Here is a 19,611-nt window from a genome sequence, read left to right as displayed (position 1 = left end):
TGCATTTCTTATGTATTTACCTTTCCAAGCTGCCTCTTGATGTTTTTTTTTAAATTAAAATAAACCCTTTGCCCTGAGGGAAAGCTGAGCTCCATTCACAGCATTCTTTTAAGTAGGTTAAAAATTGCCCAGTGCTTACCCGGGGCTTTAAAACTCAAAGGTGCATTATTTGTGTGTGTGGAGAGGCAAAAAGGCCCTGAGCTGGGCCCGTGGGAGCAGATGGTGTTAGCAGCTGGGGCTGTGTCACCCTGGGCCTTGGGGACAGTGGCAGCCCTGGCACCCAGGCTCCCCAGGCACACCTGGCACAGGGGCACCCACACCAGGGACCCCACAGGGGGGTTCAGCTGGGAGCAGGATCCTGGCTGAGTTTCCAGATGGAGTCAGCAAAGACCATTGGTGGAGCAGCATCCAGGCAGGAGAGATCAGCACATGGGGCACTTCTGTGCTGGGCTTTCCATGGCCTTGGTTTGGTGCTCCTGGCCTTGGTTGAGTGTTCCTGGCCTTGGTTTGGTGCTCCTGGCCTTGTCTGGGTTCTCCTGGCCTAGGTTTGATGTTCCTGGCCTCAGTTTGGTATTCCTGACCTTGGTTGGGTTCTCCTGGCCTCATTTTGGCACTCCTGGCCTTGGCTTGGTGTTCCTGGCCTTGGCTGGGGTTCCTGGCCTTGGTTTGGTGCTCCTGGCCTAGGTTTGATGTACCTGGCCTTGCCTTTTGGTGCTCTTGGCCTTGGTTTGGTGTTCCTGGCTTCAGTTTGGTGTTCCTGGCCTTGGTTGGGGTTCCTGGCCTCAGTTTGGTGCTCCTGGCCTTGCTTGGGGTTCCTGGCCTTGGTTTAGTGCTCCTGGCCTTGGTTGGGGTTCCTGGCCTCAGTTTGGTGCTCCTGGCCTTGGTTTGGTGCTCCTGGCTTCAGTTTGGTGCTCCTGGCCTTGGCTGGGGTTCCTGGCCTCAGTTTGGTGCTCCTGGCCTTGGTTGGGGTTCCTGGCCTCAGTTTGGTGCTCCTGGCCTTGGTTGGGGTTCCTGGCCTCAGTTTGGTGCTCCTGGCCTCAGCTGGGAGCTGTCACCATCTGGGTGTCAGTGCTGTGCCTGAGCCCACTGCCCCTGGCCTGGTGGTGGCTGTGCAGGTGACTCTGCAGGTGACAGCCCTAACCCAGGTGGCTCTGCAGTGGCTGTGGCTGTATTTGCCAGCCAAGGGCTGGGTGGCGAGGTGGCTGCAGGGTGACAGTGCTGCCCATTGTGGCGAGGAGGGTCCCTGGTCCCCAGTCTGTGCCTGGCTGTCACTGCTGTGCCCGGTGTCCTGGCACACTCCAAGCCACACTGCCCTGTCCTTGCTCAGGATGGAGGATTCCCTTTTCCTTCTCTTGTCCCGTGTCGCTGAGTCTGGCCTGTCCTGCAGCCCCACACCCCTGCAGACGTGTCCTGAGCTGGGAACAGCAATAAAATGGGGTGTGATGGTCTCCCCACACAGCTGAGCTGGCACCAGCTGGAGTTGTCTTCAGTTTCCTTCAGTTACCGATTTTTGTCTTTTTCCTTAGATCCCAAGACAGCCACAGAGACAGACACAGAGATCTGTGCAGAGTGGGAGATCAAGACCATTACCAGTGCACTGAAAACGTACCTGAGGTAAGGAGAAGAGCCTCACCTGGCTTCAGGAGGGGTTTGGTGCTGGCCTGGGATTTTACTGCCTGCTATTGCAGACTCTTAACAACAGCACTTTTATAGAAACAGAGCAGAAACTGCTCTTAGGGAATTTATTCTGGCTTTTCCCCGGCTTTTCTCTGGCTTTCCAGTATGTTTGAGTAGGATCTGGAGAACACGCTCAGCTCTGACAGATGCACATATTATACAGACATGATTTAAAAAGCTCATTCTTGTATCCCCTGCCTTGATTTAAGCTTTTCCCTGAGCTTTTCCCAGTGGACTTCCACCTTCTGAGCACGTGGCAGAAGGGCAGGGGCTGAGGAGCTTCTCCAGACCTGGTGCTGAGCTTTATTGTAGCTCTGATTTGTGTGTGTCAGGCAGGCCAGTATCGTCCTGGGGATCTTCCCAACAGTGTTGGGTGTTGGCAGGCAGCAGCATCTCATTATCCACAACGTGCTCCTACCTGTTGTGACCGCAGCTCCTCGCTCTCAGCGACTGTTGTGTGCAGGGTTGTGTTTGAGGGAGCACAAGAGAGAGCCTAAATCCAATTAGGGTGATAAGGGTAATTAGCCTGGTGGATCTCAGCCTAGAAAATCTCAGAATTTTGCATGATTGGCAACCTTTGCTCCAGAGTCTGAACTGTTGGCTAAGCAAAGAGGAATGTGGGCAGCACCAGTGTGTCCCTCTGAAGGGATGCAGCAGTGGGAGGGGACAATGGGAATGGGGATTGGGAAAGTTTTACAGCTAGGCTTGTTTATCTTTTCAATTTCTTTTCAAAGTTCCTTGGAAGTCATGGTCTCAGCAATGCACTGAAGCTGTGTTACTGAAGGAATGCTAAAATTAAAGATTAATTTAGTGGTGAATAAATCAAAGGTCCTTGCATAGATCTTACTCCTTCTGATGGGGGAATTAATTAGAGTTGGTGTTGCTTAATTCTGCCCCTTTCAAAACGGAGTTGAGTTTATTGTAGGGGCAAAGCTTTCTCAGTGTGGATTGTGTTCCTCAGATGTGTTTTGTGCCTGTTTCCTTTTTATCTTCCAGAATGCTCCCGGGGCCCCTGATGATGTACCAGTTTCAAAGGAGCTTCATCAAAGCAGCGAGTGAGTCTGTTGGTGTTTGTGGCTCCCACAGAGGAGCCTCTCTGCCAGAGGCTGTGACCCCCCTGCCCTGCTGCCTCCCGAGGGCTGGTCCTGGCCAGCAGAGCAGGGCTGGAGCTGGGGCAGGCTGGTGTTGGGGGTGACACAGGAGGAGGACGGAGCGCGAGCAGCGCCAGGAGTGGTGCTGGTGGCAGCTCCTGTGGCTGGGACCATTGGCTGCTGTTGAACTGCACCATGGGGTCTGGGGGGCTTTGAGGGGCTCCCTGCTGCTTCACATGTTGGGGTTGTGTCTCCTTCACTGCCCAGGGGAAGGGGCTTTGCTGGGAGCAGCCTGTGGATATCGGAGTGGGATGTCAGGAGAGCCCTGTGGCCCATGGCCATGGCAGTGCTGGCCTCCTCCAGCAGCTCCCACTTAGCACCATGGACCCAAGCAGCCTGTGGAGCCGCAGATGCTCCAGCCTGGCCTGCACTGGGCACACTGAACACGGGCATGTGCCCATATTCCCATCCCTGGAATCGCCCTGGTTGCAGGCAGCCCTGCCCTGCTCGCCATGCTGCTCACGTGCTGTCTGCAGTGCCTGGCTGTGGGATGGAGCAGCTCCCTGGGATGTCTGTCAGGGACAGCGTTAGGCCTCTTCCCATAACAACCCCCTAATGTGGAGATAAATCATCTTCTGTTCCCCATGCAGAGCTAGAGAATCAGGAGTCCAGGGTGTCGGAGATCCACAGCCTCGTTCATCGGCTCCCGGAGAAAAACAGGCAGATGCTGCACTTGCTCATGAACCATTTGGCAAAGTACGTTTATGACTGATGTGTTTTTCTCTCCTTTTTCCATTTCCTCTGAAAGTTAATAGTGGTGGAAAAGTTTCCTTGTGTGTGTGTGGTGTTGAGTCATTTCTGGTTGGCAACGGGAAACCCGCGTGTGAGTGAACCGAGGGCCGAGAGAGTGAGAGGGGTGGGAGGGAGGATGAGGGAGAGAGGGATGAAGGACAGGAGCTGCCCAGCCAGCCCCAGCCCCATGGCAGCACCAGGAACCCATTCCTTGCTGAGAACCTTGTGTTGCTTTGGATGGCCTGCACTGGGTTTGGCTCCCCAGGCTGCCCAGGAGGCAGAGCGGAGCTGAAGCTCCTCACGTGGTTTCAGAGCAAAGCTGCCATTGAAGGACTAAAAGTGATTTCTTTACGCAACAAATGACTGCTCTGGGGCGTATTTTCTGCCTTTCTGCACCCTTATGAATCAATATTTTTATGTTACCTTGAAACTTTGCGAGGGCGAAGGAATGGGATAATTTTTTTTCTTTCGGTGGTAGAGCTGACCTGTAATTTCCCATCTTCTTCCTGCTCCTGCAGGTTCCCATGGAAACCTTTGATTAGTGTTTTAGAAGTGAAAGCATCATCAGGTGTTTGTGGCAGCCTCAAGGCTGCAGGGTTGGACCTGCCCTTGCTGTTTGCACCAGTGCTGCAGGAGCAGCAGGGCTGGGAGAGCTGGGGAGTGACTTAATTGGGATAACTGCTCAGGAGGAGATCTGCAAGAATCCAAGTTATCTGTTTAAAAGAAAAAATAACAGATGATGCTTGAAATAGCCTTAAACACAACTCCAGATGCCTTCTTGTCACCAGATCTTGTGTCTGCTCCATGGGGTCCCTGGCAAGGCTGTTAGAAACCAAATGGCTGGTTTAGGTGTTGGTTTCCAACGTTCTGCATTTGCAGCCTGAAGCCAAGGCCCCATGGTTCCAGGTGCACCCACCAGCCAGATGGGATTGCCCAGAGCAGCTGTGGCTGCCCATGGGTCCCTGGAAGTGTCCCAGGCCAGGCTGGATAGGGCTTGGAGCAGCCTGGGATAGTGGGAGGTGTCCCTGCCCATGGCAGGGAGTGGAACTGGGTGAGCTTTAAGGTCCCTTCCCACCCAAAGTGGGTGATTTTGTATGTGCAGGGAATCTGTAATTGCTTCAGCGTTTTCCATCTAAAGAAAAACCCTGGTGACGGAGTAGAGATGTGGAGTCAGGTTTACAGTGGGGCTTGTGCTGCTTTAGTGGGGAAGGAATTCAAACCAAACAAACAGTGTGTGTGGTGGTGTGTGCTATTTTAGGAAGAGAAACAGCTCATAGTGTTATTTAATAGGAAAAAAATTATCTCAGAGAAGGGCAGGAAGCTGAGGAGCGAGAGCCTGCTGAGCTCCCCCACCCTGGTGCCGTTCCTGGGGGATCCCAGAGGCACAGCCAGCCCAGGTGTGGGCTCACAGCATCACTCTGGGGCTGGTCCTGCAGCTCCTGCTCTGATCAGGAGCAGCATCCTGATCCAGGAGTGCCCATTGCCCTGATCCAGGAGCTGTGCCCATTGCCCTGATCGAGTGCCCATGGGGCAGCCAGGGCCAGGGTTTGTGTCCATTACTCTCTAAAAGTGATCCAGGAGTGCCCATTGCCCTGACCCAGGAGCATTTCCCTAATCCAGGAGCATTGCCCTGATCTGGCAGTGCCCATTGCCCTGATTGAGGAGCTGTGCCCATTGCCCTGATCCAGGAGTGCCCATGGGGCAGCCAGGCCCAGGGTTTGTGCCCATTACTCTCTAACTGAGCTGCTTGAGGCTGCAGTGCCACTGAGCCAGATTCCAGACAAGAATGGAGAGAAAGCCTCACATCTGCAGCAGATGTTTGGAGGGAGAGGCCTGGCTGCCCCAGGGGTGCTGCAGAGGGTGGGACCTGCTGGGTCTGGTGCTGCTGAGAGCAGGGCATCCACAGCCAGCAGGGGCACAGCCCAGGGCCTCTGGCTGCCCCTGCCAAGCTGGGCTGCCCTGCTTGCAGGGGTTTGTCTCATCTCTTTCTGTCTGGGTTTTTTATTTTAAGTAACGTATGAATAATCAAGATTTGCATGTTTATCAGATGAGCTAAAAAAATATTTCTCACAGTCTTGCTGTGGAGATTTCTGACACTAAAACCAGAACTTGGACTGAGTCGGTCAAGTAAAGAAAGAGCCTGTCTTGGGTGGTTTCTGACTTCTGTTTTTGGGGTGTACGTGCTCTGCTGCACTGATGGGGGATGTGGGGCTCCTCATGTGATGAAGCTGCAGTTTTTATTAGCAGTAATAAAACTGTTAAGAAAGCTGAAATGTTCAAAAATAGCAATTATTAAGCCCAGTATCAGACAGGATGAGTGCCTTGGAGGTGGTTCAGCAGTGCCCTTCCCCATGTGGTGGGTCCCATGGCAGCTGGGGCCGCAGAATTGGGGTGCAGTGAGAGGGGCACAGAGGAGGGAGAGGACAAATCTCAGGAACAGGCACAGACAGGGTAGAGAGCGAGGAGCATTGTGATAGACAATTATTTCAATTTCTGCCTCTTACTGCATCTCCAGTTCCAATTGTGCTGCCTTCTGCCTCATGCCCACATGTCCAAGCAGCTGTTCACTGTGGCCCAGGGAGCAGGAACTGTCCCCATCCCTGCTCCTTTAGCTTTCCAGCCTGAGCCAGTCTGGGATTTTGTGATTAAACCTCTTCGTTTTATTGCCAGATAAGTCAAAGTGAAACAAGGTGTCTGTGGTGCTGCTGGGGTAGTGGTTGCTGTGCCAGGGCTGCTGCTGGAGTGGAGCTGGTTGCAGAAAATTGCCATTTTTGTCAGTGAAGCTGCAATATCATCCCCGTCTCCTTCTTCTTTTGTAGTGTACTTTCTCACCCAGGAGTCAATGCTGTGGAGGTGCAGAGCAGGGGGATTTCACTCTGATTATATTTCAAGCATTCAGGGAATTATTTTTCATCCATGGCCATAATTTGACACCTGAGCTTTGCTTTGTTCTTGTGGCAGCAAGTCTGGGTTCTCCAGCACAGATGGTGCCAGGCTCATGCCCGTCCTGTGGGGCTCCCTGGCCCTTCTGTGGGTTGGCATCACTGCCCCACACACCCCCTGATCCATTTACCCCCTGCTCTTGTGCCAAGGTCAGGCCATGGAGGAGGCTGCAGCCGAGCTGGGTGTGCGTGTGTTTAGCAGAATTAATTATCTCTAATCACTCCCAGCTGTGGCCTGGCCAACACGGGCTGGTTCCCTTTGGTTTTGCTGTGGCGGGGTTTTCTAGTTTACGTGTTTTAACCAAGATGACAGCGATTGTTATCTCCTGCACAAATTGTTTGCTGTTTATCAGGGCCTTGGTTTCCATGGGCTTTGCAGGGCAGCTGCTCGTGGGGATCCAGCAAAACCCTCATTGGGGCATGGGCTGCACATGGAGCCTGGCATGTTCTGGAAGGCTAGCTGCTCAACCAGGGACTGCTGGCAAAGGAGGAGAAGAAGAAATTCCTCCAGGTCTTGTGCCTGGAAGTGCAGCAGGGTTTGTTCTGCTCAGCATGGGCCGCTCCGCGCTGTGCCAGGGCCACGCTGCCCTGCAGGAGCTGCTGCAGTGCCCACCACGCTGCCCCTGTGCCCAACAGCTCCAGGAGCCTGCAGGGCACCTGTGCAGGCCAGGGTGGCTGCTTTCCCTTAGGAATGTGCTTTTCCCTGGGCAGCTTTCCCCCAAGGTGCAGCAGCAAGGAGGCGGACGCCTCTTGGCACAGCAGGTCTGATTTCATCCCCGTGGCAGCTGTTTATGCTGCTGGCTGGTAACTATTCATTGCCTTGATTTATGTATTGCTTCCAGTAAGTCATTCTTGTCCAGGACGTTCTGGAAATTTCCACCAGCCGCTGAGGCCTCTGAGATGCCCCTCTCTCGTGGGCTGCCAGAAGCAAACGGGGAGCTGTGTCTGAGCTGGTGTGGCTGGGCCAGGCAATGGGCCTCCTTGCTGCCTTTGGGAATGCCATTTTTATGCCCAGTGCCTGTTTCTGCTCCTTTTGGGTTGTGGCAGTGCTGGGTCCAGGCAAAGCCCTGCAGTTCAAGTGACCTAAAGGATCTGGGTGCTCCTGTGGGTGGTAAAAGGGAGGTGATGTGGAAGGAGGCTCCCTGTAGGCACATGCTGCCTTGCAGGACAGGGAGAATCCTCCCTGGGGCTTGCCTGTCCTGGGTCAGGTTCACACTGTGCTCTTTTACCCCTTTTCCTTTTTCCCTGTTGGAACGAGTTGGGCTTTGAGGTCCCTTCCACCCCAACCCATTGTGTTGTTCCACAATTGTATGGTTTGTGCTCTGGAGCTGGAAGTGCCAGAGCCTTGTGGGGAGCAGCAGCACCTTTGGTTTCCCCTTTGCTCTCCTCTCCCTCAGGTGTTTTGGTGGAGGAGCCGCTGATGCTTCCGCAGAGGCGAGACAGCCCTGCAGGACTCTGTGCCTGCCCTTGCCAGCTCTGCCTCCCTCTCACTCCTCTGCTTTTGTTTTTAATATAAGATATAAGATTCTGCAGAATTACAAACCACCACAAAAAGCCCTGTAGGTGTACGCTGGGTTTTTTGGGCTTGGCTTCCTGTAATGTGTAAATTAGCTAAAGGTTTTGTTCTGCTTCTGCAAATGAACTTTTAACCCCCTCTGTCTGGATTGTCCCTGGAGCAGCTGTGTGGGTGCTGGTAGCTTTTCCTTCCACGCTTCTCTAAAAGCTCCTTGTATTTCAGGCAGGCTCTCCAGTTTTTAGCTGGAGGGAAATGTGCCCCAGAGCCTGCAGTCCCCTGTTGGGTTCTTTTGCACCCACATCCTGCACAGGATTCGAGTCTGGAGATGGAATAATGGGGTACTGGACTAAAGCTGGCATCACCAGCCTGGCATGATGATTCAGCAGCTTGTAACAAAGCACCTGCTGGGCTTGCTGGGGAGCTTCTGTGGTTGAACATCTCTGCTGAGCTCCTCCTGGATCTCCAGGAGCAGCACCAGGCATTTTGCATTTCTCAAGTGTGAATTCTTGTGGGCTTGTGCCTGAGCTTGGTGTTGTTGGGTAGAGGCTGTTGATAGCACATAATTTTTTAATTGCTTATCACAGTGAAACTGAAACTGGATATGGAAAGAGATTGAATTGAGAGTGAGCAAAAGATTTCCAATAACTGATTGGAGTCTCCCTGGTGGTGTCTGCACCATCCCCGCAGACAGAGTGGGATGGAGATGCTTCATGAGCACATCCTTTGATGGCTCTGTATGAGCAGACCCAGAACCAAACTCAGATAGAGAGATTTTTAGTCAGACAGTCTTTCAGCAGAAGAAAGGAGACTGTTAATCACCATTTATCATGCCAGGATATCTTTGAGCTGCAGTTTTTGCCAGGAGGTTTAAATGGTCCTTGGCCTGCAGAATCACAGAAAGGTTGGGGCTGGGAGGGACATTTAAAGGCCATCTCATTCCAGCCCATGTGTGTGTGGCAGGGGGCTCAGAACTGGGGGAGTGAGGGGTCTTTCCAGTCACTGGGCAACACCTTGTCCCACTGGTGAAGGTGAGAGAAGCATTTTTCCTGCTGCTGTTCACATCCTTAATTCTGAAAGCTCCTTATTCCTACATTCCCTTTCTTCCAACACTATCTTCTAGGAATTCAGTATTTTGGAGGGATGAGCTCCAGCCTTGCATTTGTGAGGTGAATGAGCTCCAAAATACCTCTGAGGGACAAGTCAGCTCCCCCCTGCTGCTCTTCCTTTGGCCGCTGCACTCGTGCGAAGGTGCAGGTGTGCTCTGGCACCTCCTGCACGTGGCCCTGTGAGCTGCCTCTGGCTTGGAATGGTTCTGTGGGGATGTGGGAGCTGCACTTGCTCACCCCAGGGCTGCTGCTGCCGGGAGGCTCTCTGGGAGCCCGTTTGCTTTGGCTCTGTTCCACGCAGCAGGTTGTAGCTCCGGCGTGGCACTCGCCGTGCCGGCACATCTTTCAAAGGGCTCCTTGTTAACCCAGACCTGCTGTGTCGGGCTCTGCTTGCCCTGCTGGCCAGAGGGGGTTGTTATTGCAGTGTCACAGCACCACTGAGGTCTGGTTTTGGAGGAAAAGCTGTCCCTGCAGCAGGGCTTTGCTGAGGCTCTGGCACTGGGGTGCAGTGGCACGGTTTGCAGCCATGGCAGGCCCTGTCCCAGCCCCCTTCCCAGGGGTATTTGAGCCTGAGGCCCCTTTGCTGGCTGTGTTTGTGCAGGTGGAAACCATGGTGACATTTCACATCAGCTCTGGCCGTGCCTGACAGTGGAAACCTGCAGTGCTGCCTTGCTGGGCACAGGGAATTGCCAGACCAGTGCTGCTCAGCCCTGGGCTGAGGGTTGGTGAGCAGGGCTGGGCTCGCTCTGAGGTCCCCCCTCAAGCCCAGCTTGCCCAAAGCTGCAGAGGATGGCTTTGGAAACCCCTCTGGCTCAGTCTGGGATGCCTGAGCTGCAGGAGCGTTGAGCTCCCTGCGTGTTTCCCTGCAAGTTGCAGCACGTTTGGTATTCACGCTGATCGGGCTCGCTGATACTGAGCCTCACATTTGTGTCTTCTCAGTGCAACATGAGCCCTTTTTTTTTTTTCCCTGGGAGTGAACCCAAGCATCCAGCTGTGGCCAGATCCACCCAGGAGAAAGAGCAAGTCTTGTTGGAGCAAGTCAGAGCGCCCGGGATCAGCGCAGGCACAGCTCTGGTCCCAGCCGAGCAGGGAACGCGAGAGCAGCGAGGGGTTTGCATTCAGCAAGTTTCCCCTTGTCTTCACTGGGAGGTTTTGTCATTCCTTGGTGATCTGTCCTCCTTCTGGATCCACTGGCCTCCATGTGCATTGCTCAGGCTTGGCTCTGCTCTCTGGAGCAGTGGGGCTGGGGAGGCTGCAGCGCTGTGAGCCCACAGCTCAAACCTGGCTGCAGGCAGTGGGGTTTGTCCACATTCCCCCTGGTCCCAGTGGGCTTTGTCCACATTCCCCATGGTCCCAGCTCCCACTGTGTGCCTGAGTGAGCCCAGCTTGCTGCTGCTGCTCTGGGCTCCTCTGGCCCTTGCAGAGCCCCCTGCATCCGGAGCAGCCTGAGGCAGGCAGGGATGTGCTAGATAAGCAGGCAGGATGGAGGGATGGTGGTGCAGGGTGGGAGTGTGGCCTTCTGTACCTGTGTGCTCTGCCTTGGGCATCATGCAATGTTTAAATTTAGAAAAACCCACCCAGATCATCATCCCCAGCACTGCCAAGGCCACCACTACCCCGTGTCCCCAGGTGCCACATCCACATGGCTTTTGAACACAAGATGAAGCAGAGCTGGTTGTACTCCCTGCTTCTCCATGGCTGTCTGCCAGCAGCCACTGCAGACCAGTGTCCCTGTCACCTCCTGCCATGCACATGTGCCTTTTAGGAACGATTTAGGAATGTGTGATTGACTGGTTTAGCTTCCTGGCACACCAGTGGGTGCTGCTGCAGCTGGAATTGCATCACTGGTTTCACCAGCTCTGTGCTGGGTGCCAGTCACACATTCCTGCAATAAACACCTGCTGCAGTCCCAGCCATCAGACACATTCCCAGCTGGGAACCCACCGTGGCTTTGGGTGAGAAGGGAGACACCGCAGGGAGCTGCAGGGCTGCCATCTCTGGGGACAGGCTCCAGCAGCCCCTGGAGGGGGGAGAGGCTGAGGGGTGCCCACCCAGCCCCTCTGTGCTCATCGGTCACAGCCCAGTTAAACCCAGTAATGTGCAAAATGCACCCAGGAGCATCCCCCAGAACTCACTGGATTGTATCCCACAAATGCCCCCAGCTATGTGTGCTCAGGCTGCTGTGTCCGTCTGTCTGTCCGTTCCTGGTGAGGTTAACGGCTGCGAGTGGGGGCTGCCAGGGCAGGGGTCCCAGTGTGTGTGCTGCACAAAGGCCAGCCCTGCTGAGCCTCCCCAGGCAGGGGCTGTGCTGTCCCAGGGCAGTTCTGGAGCAGCACAGAGACACAAGGGAGCTGTGGAAGGTCAGGAGCACCTGAGGGAGCTGGGAAGGGGCTCAGCCTGGACAAAAGGAGGCTCAGGGGGGACCTTGTGGCTCTGCACAGCTCCTGACAGCAGGTTGGAGGCAAGTGAGTGGGAGCCAGCCTCTTTTCCTGGGTTACAAGTGACAGGACAAGAGGAAATGTCCTCACGTTGCAGGAGGGAAGGTTCAGGTTGGATATTAGGGAAAATTCCCTCCTTGAAAGGGTTGTCCAGCCCTGTCACAGGCTGCCCAGGGTAGCAGTGCAGTCACCATTGCTGGAGGGATTTAAAACTGTGCAGGTGTGGCACCTGAGGGTATTGCTTAGTGGTGGCCTTGGCAGTGCTGGGGGAACAGTTGGGCTCAATGATCTTGGGGGGCTTTTCCCACCTAAATGATTCCATGAGTTTTGCAGATACCTTTATGGGAGCCAGGCTGGTGGCTCTGGTGCCACAGGTGCCTCTCCACCCACTGTGCTGCCTCTGCTCCCTCTGCCTTTTACCTTCCCTGTATGCCCAGAGTCAAAGGTGTTCAATTTCTATCAAACTACTCAAAACAGCCTCAATAATTTTGGGGATTGCAGGCTGTGTGACTGGCTGTGTCACATTAAACAGATGCTCTTGTGGTGGTGGCAGACAGGGGATGGATTTTCACCTGTAGCAAGAGGAATGAGCTGCATTATTTGCTGTCCTATGAGGAATTGCTAGGCCAGCCACAACAAGCACTTTGATTGCAAATGCTTGTCCCAGGCATGGAAATAGAAACACTCCAGACTTTCCTTTTGTTCCCTTCAGATGGTTGTTTGCTCAGGAGTTTTGTTCTGAATCAGGGAAGATATTTGAACTAATAATGGCACTTTTGGCTGAGATTCAGATACATGCATTCTATATATAAAATACGTGTTTATATATAAAATAAACACACGGTAGTTTTTACATACATATAAATACATCTATAAAATACATGTAGGAAGTGATTCCAGACATGGGAGGCAGGAGCTCTGTGGGAGCAGAGCCAGGAGCCCCTGTGGCACCCACAGGAGCTCCAACCACACTGGAACATTTACTATTCCCTGCTTCCCCTGCACTGAACCTTGGCTACCAATTACCCTGTATTAAATTGTGTTTGGTCATGGCAGTGATTACACAGTATCCAGGCAACCCGGGCATAATCTAATTTAACACCCAACATGGATTTACTCGGCTGCTGCTCTCCTTTGTTGTGCTGGAAGGGAGTGAGAAGTGAGTGGTGTGCAGGGACACCTTGGGCATGGCCTGGGGATGGATGGTGCTCCCTGGGCTGGGTGTCCCCAGGCATGGCAGGGCTCTGTCCCAGTGACACCAGCTGGGTGCTGCCAGTGCCCAGCACTGCCTGGACATGGCCTGGGGATGGATGGTGCTCCCTGGGCTGGGCTGGGTGTCCTCAGGCATGGCAGGGCTCTGTCCCAGTGACACCAGCTGGGAGCTGCCAGTGCCCAGCACGGCCTGGGCATGGCCTGGGCATGGATGGTGCTCCCTGGGCTGGGTGTCCCCAGGCCGTGGCAGGGCTCTGTCCCAGCAGCACCATCTGGGTCAGATCTTGGTGGAGCTGCTGGCTGGGGAAGCAGTGCTGGGCACAGACCTTCCCCTGACCCCAAGATCAAAGGGGCTCTGCCTGTCCCACACCCCCAGGCTGATCTCTCCTGATCCCCAGGGAACCATCATGTGCTGCCAGGAGAAGGAGCAGCCCAGAGGCCCAAAGCCACTGTGAGCAGGAGGGAAGTGAGGAGGTTCTGCACATTCCTCCATCAGTTGTTGCTTTCTCCTGTGCTGGAGGTCCTCCTGTAAAGTGGGGAGCAGAAAAAGGACCCATAGAAATGAATGATAGTGCATCAAGGGCTGGAAGGAAGCAGCAGGTTAAAAGGAAAATACAGTGCCTGCTTGGAAAACTTGTAAAGAGCAGCTCAGGAATGGCACTGACAGTCCCTGCTGAAGAGCCCCAGCATTAAGCCCACTTTGGGCTGAGAACAGCCATCTTTAGAAACTGCAGCATTATTTCCTAGTACAAAGGATGATGAAGAGCTATAATTTAGAGTGAATTATCCTGTGGGTAATGGATGGGGAATTTGAAGGATGTGAAAGGTGAATCATGTTTTGGAGCACGGCTGTGCTGACCTGGTACAGGGATGGCTATTGCTGGAAAAGTACCCGGGCTGCAGAGCAGGAGTTGGTGTGGCCCTGAGGTTTCTTCCAGAAAGGAGCTGGGTTGCACAGCTGCAGGACAGCTCCAGGGGCAGAGCAAAGCTCCCTGAGCAGGGGTGGTGCTGGAGGGGAGGGCAGCACCCGTGGGTGAGCGGGCAGCCCCGGGCTGCTGCTGTGGGACCATGTCCTGCCTGGGAAACCATTAATAGCCCAGTCTGAAATAATTGCCAGGACCACGCTCAGCTGCCTCCCTGTAATGAGCTGATGACAGTGCAATTTATTAGAGTGATGTAGGACATGGTAATGGTAATGAGAAATGGAGGCACCTAATTTTGTGCGACTTAGATCAATTCAGTTGTTTTTTTATAAATGAACATTGTTTTACTAACCACAGAAGATCATTAAAATTATTATTTTATTAATGCTTCTGAAAGCCATTTGGACTGCAGCTGCATTTTTCCCTGTCCAATTAGGAGCATGTGAATGTGTGTCTGAAATGCAATTTTGCAATGCAAAACTGTCATTGGGGTTTGTGAGTGGTGTGGGTGGGAGTGGAGGGTGGGTTTGTATTATTTAGTATTATTTATTGTTCGTATTATTTGTATTATTTAGTATTTGAGTATTATTTAGTATAAATTGTTTCTTATTGAACCTGTTCTGCCTCTCTTGCTGCTCCATGAGGTTGTGACTCCCTCAGGAGAGTTTGTTTCCCCTCCCAGCTCAGCAGTGCTGGCATGGCCATGAGCAGCTGGGTGAGCTCTTGGCTGTGGTGAGGATGAGGATGGGGATGGGGAGAGGCTCTGTGCCTGCCCAGGGGTGGGATGGCCGGCCTGGCTGGGTGTGAGCAGCATGTTCCCCAGGGGTGAAATGTGCACCAGTGTGAGGCTCCTTGCCCAGGCAGTGGGTAGGGCTGGTGCTGCTGCTGGGGAAGCTAAACCAGCAGCCCTGAGCCCCCCTGAGATGTGCCCCTGCCTGCTGCCTGAGGAGCTGTGTGTAGGGATGAGTTCTTTGCTGGTTCAGGTGAGATTGGGATGGAAAAGGATGGAAAGCATCCTTTGCTTTTAGCCAGCCCTGGGCTTGCAGTGTGCTGAAATATGCTGAGCTTGCACACAAATGTCTTGACCTCAAGATCAATGTTAGAACTCATGGCTGTAAATATTAGGGTCAGTCCAGCAAGTGAATCTGAGCCTCACTGTGTGCTGCATTTGTCCAGGGAAACGAGAGAGAAAGAGAAAGAACAGACACTAAAACTCCCTCAAGCTACAGCTGTGTGAGCACACATTTCCTGGTTGAAGAGGGCAGGAGCAAACCACAAGAAAGACTCCTGGGGCTGCAGGGCTGCACTGCAGGTCACGGGCACACACGTGTCCCTCTGTGACTCAGCAGTGCCCAGGGGCACACAGGTGTGACTCAGCAGTGCCCAGGGGGCACACACGTGTCCCTGTGTGACTCAGGAGTGCCCAGAGTCACACAGGTGTCCCAGCAGTGCCCAGAGGCACACAGGTGCGACTCAGCAGTGCCCAGAGTCACACAGGTGTACCTAGGTGTCCCAGCAGTGCCCAGGGGGCACACAGATGTCCCTGTGTGACTCAGCAGTGCCCAAAAGGCACACAGGTGTGACTCAGCAGTGCCCAGGGGGCACACAGGTGTGACTCAGCAGTGCCCAGGGGCACACAGATGTCCCTGTGTGACTCAGCAGTGCCCAGGGGCACACAGGTGTCCCCAGGTGTGCCAGCAGTGCCCAGGGGGCACACAGATGTCTCTGTGTGACTCAGCAGTGCCCAGGGGGCACACAGCTGTCCCAGCAGCGGGATGCCTGCCTGTGTCCCTGCTGCTGTGTCCCCTCAGGTGAGGCAGAGCACAGGACGTGCCCCATTAGGGCTGCTGGGGCTTTGCCCCTCTCAGACCAGGTGCCAGCTGCAGCTGCTCCAGGGTAACCCCTCAAACACCACGAGCAGGGTGCCCCATCCTCAGCGTGAGCTGCTTCATTTGCTGAGCTGCTCTGAGCCCTCCTGTGAGCTGAAAGAGGTGGAGGTGGTGAGGAGGAAGGCTTGGGTGTCCCTGGGTCCCCATCTTGTGCCAGGAGAAGGGAACACATGGGGATCTGGGGGCAAAGCCCCATCTTGGCCTCCCAGCAGCCTGGCTGGGCCAGAGGGGACTGACCTCTGGTGCTGGAATGGCTGGGAAGGAATTGGCCTTTGGAACATATGAGGTCACTCATTGAGTTGGAGAGCAGCATGTGTCAGAGGTCCAACAATTTGTTTTCAGAAGGGTTTTAAGCATTAATGATTCAAGATGTTTTCCTGGGAGGGGTTTGCAGCATGAGGCTCAGTGGCTGGCGCGGGGCTGAGGGTTTATGGGATTAGTCAGTTCATGGGGGCTGAGAGCTCCCCAGGAACACAACAGTTAAATTTGTACTTTTCCACATGGCTGAGCCTTCAAGGAGCTCACCAGGAGCGTGAAAAATGTAAACAGGGTTGTGAGCCTTGTGCCAGCCACGAGGCAGGGAGGGCAGGGAGGGGGTTCCCTGTGGATTAGTTCCATCGCCTACTTCATTCTCTTTCTCTTTTTTTCCCAGAGTTGCAGATAATCACAAACAGAACCTGATGACTGTTGCTAATCTGGGTGTGGTGTTTGGGCCGACGCTGCTTCGACCTCAAGAGGAAACTGTGGCTGCCATTATGGACATCAAATTCCAGAACATTGTGATTGAGATTTTAATAGAGAACCATGAGAAGGTAATGGCTTCCCTTGCTTCTTTCATGTCAGGGGTTTATGGACAGGAATTGGTCTCTCTTTGACCATGGCAGCCCCCTCTCCCCATGGCCAGTGGCACCACGGTGGGGCTGTGCTGGGGAGGGGGCAGCTGGCATTCTTGGGCTGTGGCTGTGTAACCAGTGCTGCTGGTAGCCAGCCTTGTTTATGGTCATCCCAGTGTGTCAGCATGGCTGTGATTCCATCACAGAAATTCCCTTTCTCCCCCTTCCCACTGTTTAATGGGAATGTGTCCTTGGTGTCAAGAGAGATGAGTGCTAAAGCAAACCAGTGAGATGCACACCTCAGCTGGCTCCTGCTTTGCTGACTAAATCCAGGTTTATCCAGCACTGGCTTTATCCACACTGTTGATCTGAATCCTGATGCATTTGTGTTTGCTGGCCATGGATGTTGGGGTCTGCAGTGGAGCAGTGGTGGCTCAGTGGGGCTGAGGTTCTGGCCATCCTTCCCTGGCTACATGTGCTTTTTAAAAACTGCCATTTTCTTCTAAATGCAGCCAGTTCCCTGATTATGATCTTTTGTTAGTCTGATTTGGATTGGAAAGGAGTAACGGATCTGTGCATTTGGGCAGCGAAGGCAGAAGTAGAAAGCAGCTTGGCCTGGCTGGGGTGGCATCATGGCTCCAAGTCCACATCAGTTCTGTCTTGAGCAGAGAGCTGTGCCAACGTGTGCTTCTCCTGTTGGGAAAACCTGGCTGTGCCAGCTGTCTGTCTGGCAGGGGCAGGAGCAGGAAGGACACTAAGGAATGGGTTTAATGGACTCCCAGAAATGGAGAGAGACTTGGAGAGAGCTGGTCTGGAGGGGTCACTGCCCTTCTCTGAGCCTGCGGGGTCTAGAAAAGGAGCAGTACACAACCAAATAACAGCAACCAGCAAGGCTGCTGCCCTTTGGGCTCATGCAGTTTTAAAATTTCATCCCCTTGAGAAAAATGTGATTACTCAGTTTTCTGACAGCTGTAGCTGGAAGTTGCAAAGATTTTCCCAAGCTGGTCTGCAGCCGTGGGAGCGTGGGCGCCGGGGTCACGCAGTGGGGCACAGGGGGGACGCTGCTGGTCTGTCTGGGCTGCCCATCATCACCTGCACCCCCAAAAGTCAGCAGAGTGCCAGAGTTCTTCACTGTTTGCAGTGTACCTTTTGGGTGAAGAAAAGAGGAGTGCAGGCAGAGTGGAAATGTGGAATTTAGGAATCTGTCCCCAAAACGTTGCCCTGTTGAGTGTGTGTCCTCCTCAGAGGCTGCGCCGGGGAGCGGTGCAGCCCAGGCAGGTGGGCAGCTGTCCTGTTCCACGGGGTGATGCCAAAGAACAACTTGTTTATTATTTCTAACAGATATTTAACACGGTGCCAGAGGCTCCGGCGTCGAACTCGCAGCTGCTGTTATCGCGCAAGAAGAGCACGGAGTCGAAGCCTCCCTCGTGCAGCGAGCGCCCGCTGACGCTGTTCCACACGGCCCAGCCCAACGAGAAGCGTGAGTGCCTCCCTGCCTGCCTCCAGCTGCGCCCTAGCTGTGCCTCACAGACTGGCATCGCCCTGGCATCGCCCTGGCATCGCCCTGCCCTTCCCCTGCCATCCCCCTGCCCTCCCCCTGCCCTCCCCCTGCCCTCCCCCTGCCCTCCCCCTGCCATCCCCCACCATCCCCTGCCATTCCCCTGCAGTTTTCCTGCTGTCAGTAGAAGGGCTGATTCCATAACAGGGTCAGGCTTTGGTTTCCTCTGCTGTCGTGTTGGTGGGGAGTGGAATCTCTCCTGGCATCCAAGCCCTTAACTGGGGCTCTGCATGAGGCTGCCTTAGCACGGGATAAAGTGTTGCTGTCCCCTCCCCACCTGACGGGCCCCTGCGTGTCCCCTTCTCATGTTCCTGGGCCCGTCATCGCTGCCATCAGCTGCCAGGACGCAGTGCCACACCTGTGGCAAGGGCAGCCACCACAGGGCGGCCCTTTTGGGATGCCCTCGGGCACTTTGCCTTTTACAGACAGGAAAACTCGGCCAGGAGGTTCGGCATTTTCCTGAGGATTATGTCCCATGGCAGTTTAAAAGTGTTGGAGCTCATCTTTCCATTTCTGTCACTAATTGATGCTCCAGATATTTGGGTGAAAGAGCCAAGGCCCCAGCCCTGCTCATGGGGTGGCAGAAATGTGTCTGCTCAGGCTGTTGTTTCATGTTACAGAGTAAACCCAGCTCCCAGCTCTCTGGTCCTTGCTGCCCGTGTGCTCCTGGAGCCAGGCAGCTGCACACAGGGAGCTCTCCCAGTTTGGTCAAAAAGCAGGAGAGACTCGTGGTGAGCAGGACAGCACAAGTGGAGCAGGGCAGGGCTGGGGATGGGCAGCTCCCCAGGGTGCACAGAGTGGCTGCTGTGGGCTTTGCTGACTCCCCAGACACGTGGGTTTGTCTGATTAGGTTACTGTTAACTAGCAGGCACTCTCCTTTCGGAAAGATCCGCGTGGGTTTGAGGAAGCAGAGGTGCCCCGAGCGTGCTCTGGAAATGGTGTGGGACGGCTCTCGGTGAAGCCTCAAATATCAAACGCTGCTTTTGAAAACTTTCAGCCCAAGTAATTTATCTGCTGCTAACTAAGCAGTGGCCTGTCAGCCTCCAGGCTCTCCATGTGCCATCCTCCCCATGCCTGGAGAGGAACTGAGCTCATTTCTCTATTTCTGCATTTATTTATTCCCATGTGAAACAACATTTTCTTGGTGTTCCTCCTGACAGTCTATAACCTCCTGTGTCTTTGGGAAGCCACTGCTGTTTTATTTGCCTTCCCTGCTGCACATCACGAGAAATATGTGAGGTTTCCTTTCTTCTTCTTCTTTTCTTCTTCCTTTCCTTTCTTACTGGTCTGGAGACAGACCAAGGCTCTGAAGTCAGGGTGAAGCACAAGGGCTTAGGCAGCAGCTCAAGCCCAGCTGAGCAGCACAGAAATTGAAAGTTGAAATTGAAGCTAGAAGTGTTCTAAATGGGAGCAGGGTGCACAGTTTTTAAGACTGGGAGCAGTTTGACATAAAAAGAAGTGGAGTGGGACAGTGGATTTTCCATCACTTGAAACCTGTTCATCCAAGTCCAGTATCTTTCTATTTTCACTAGCATTCACCATACCAAGCTGTGTCTAATTCAAAAACTATCGTGTTCAGCACAACAGGGAGCAGATTAGATAATCATGATTAATCTATGATTCTAGTGATTATT

At 53.8% G+C, this 19,611-nt stretch overlaps 1 protein-coding gene across 3 annotated transcripts in view; it reads left to right on the top strand.

The window, feature by feature from the left end:
* The window catches only part of ARHGAP26 (Rho GTPase activating protein 26), a 104,342-nt gene that overhangs the window by 54,407 nt on the left and 30,324 nt on the right, over positions 1–19,611 (top strand). For all 3 annotated transcript variants that reach the window (XM_074551941.1, XM_074551942.1, XM_074551943.1), the window contains exons 15-19: positions 1,527–1,614; positions 2,674–2,732; positions 3,419–3,524; positions 16,239–16,398; positions 17,761–17,899. In XM_074551941.1, coding sequence (XP_074408042.1) covers positions 1,527–1,614; positions 2,674–2,732; positions 3,419–3,524; positions 16,239–16,398; positions 17,761–17,899 — 552 coding nt within the window. The remainder of the gene's footprint in view (positions 1–1,526; positions 1,615–2,673; positions 2,733–3,418; positions 3,525–16,238; positions 16,399–17,760; positions 17,900–19,611) is intronic.

This window comes from Zonotrichia albicollis, chromosome 15 (genome assembly GCF_047830755.1).
Source record: "Zonotrichia albicollis isolate bZonAlb1 chromosome 15, bZonAlb1.hap1, whole genome shotgun sequence".
In the NCBI taxonomy this organism is placed as follows: Eukaryota; Metazoa; Chordata; class Aves; order Passeriformes; family Passerellidae; genus Zonotrichia; species Zonotrichia albicollis.
This window is presented reverse-complemented; position numbering and strand designations above follow the sequence as displayed.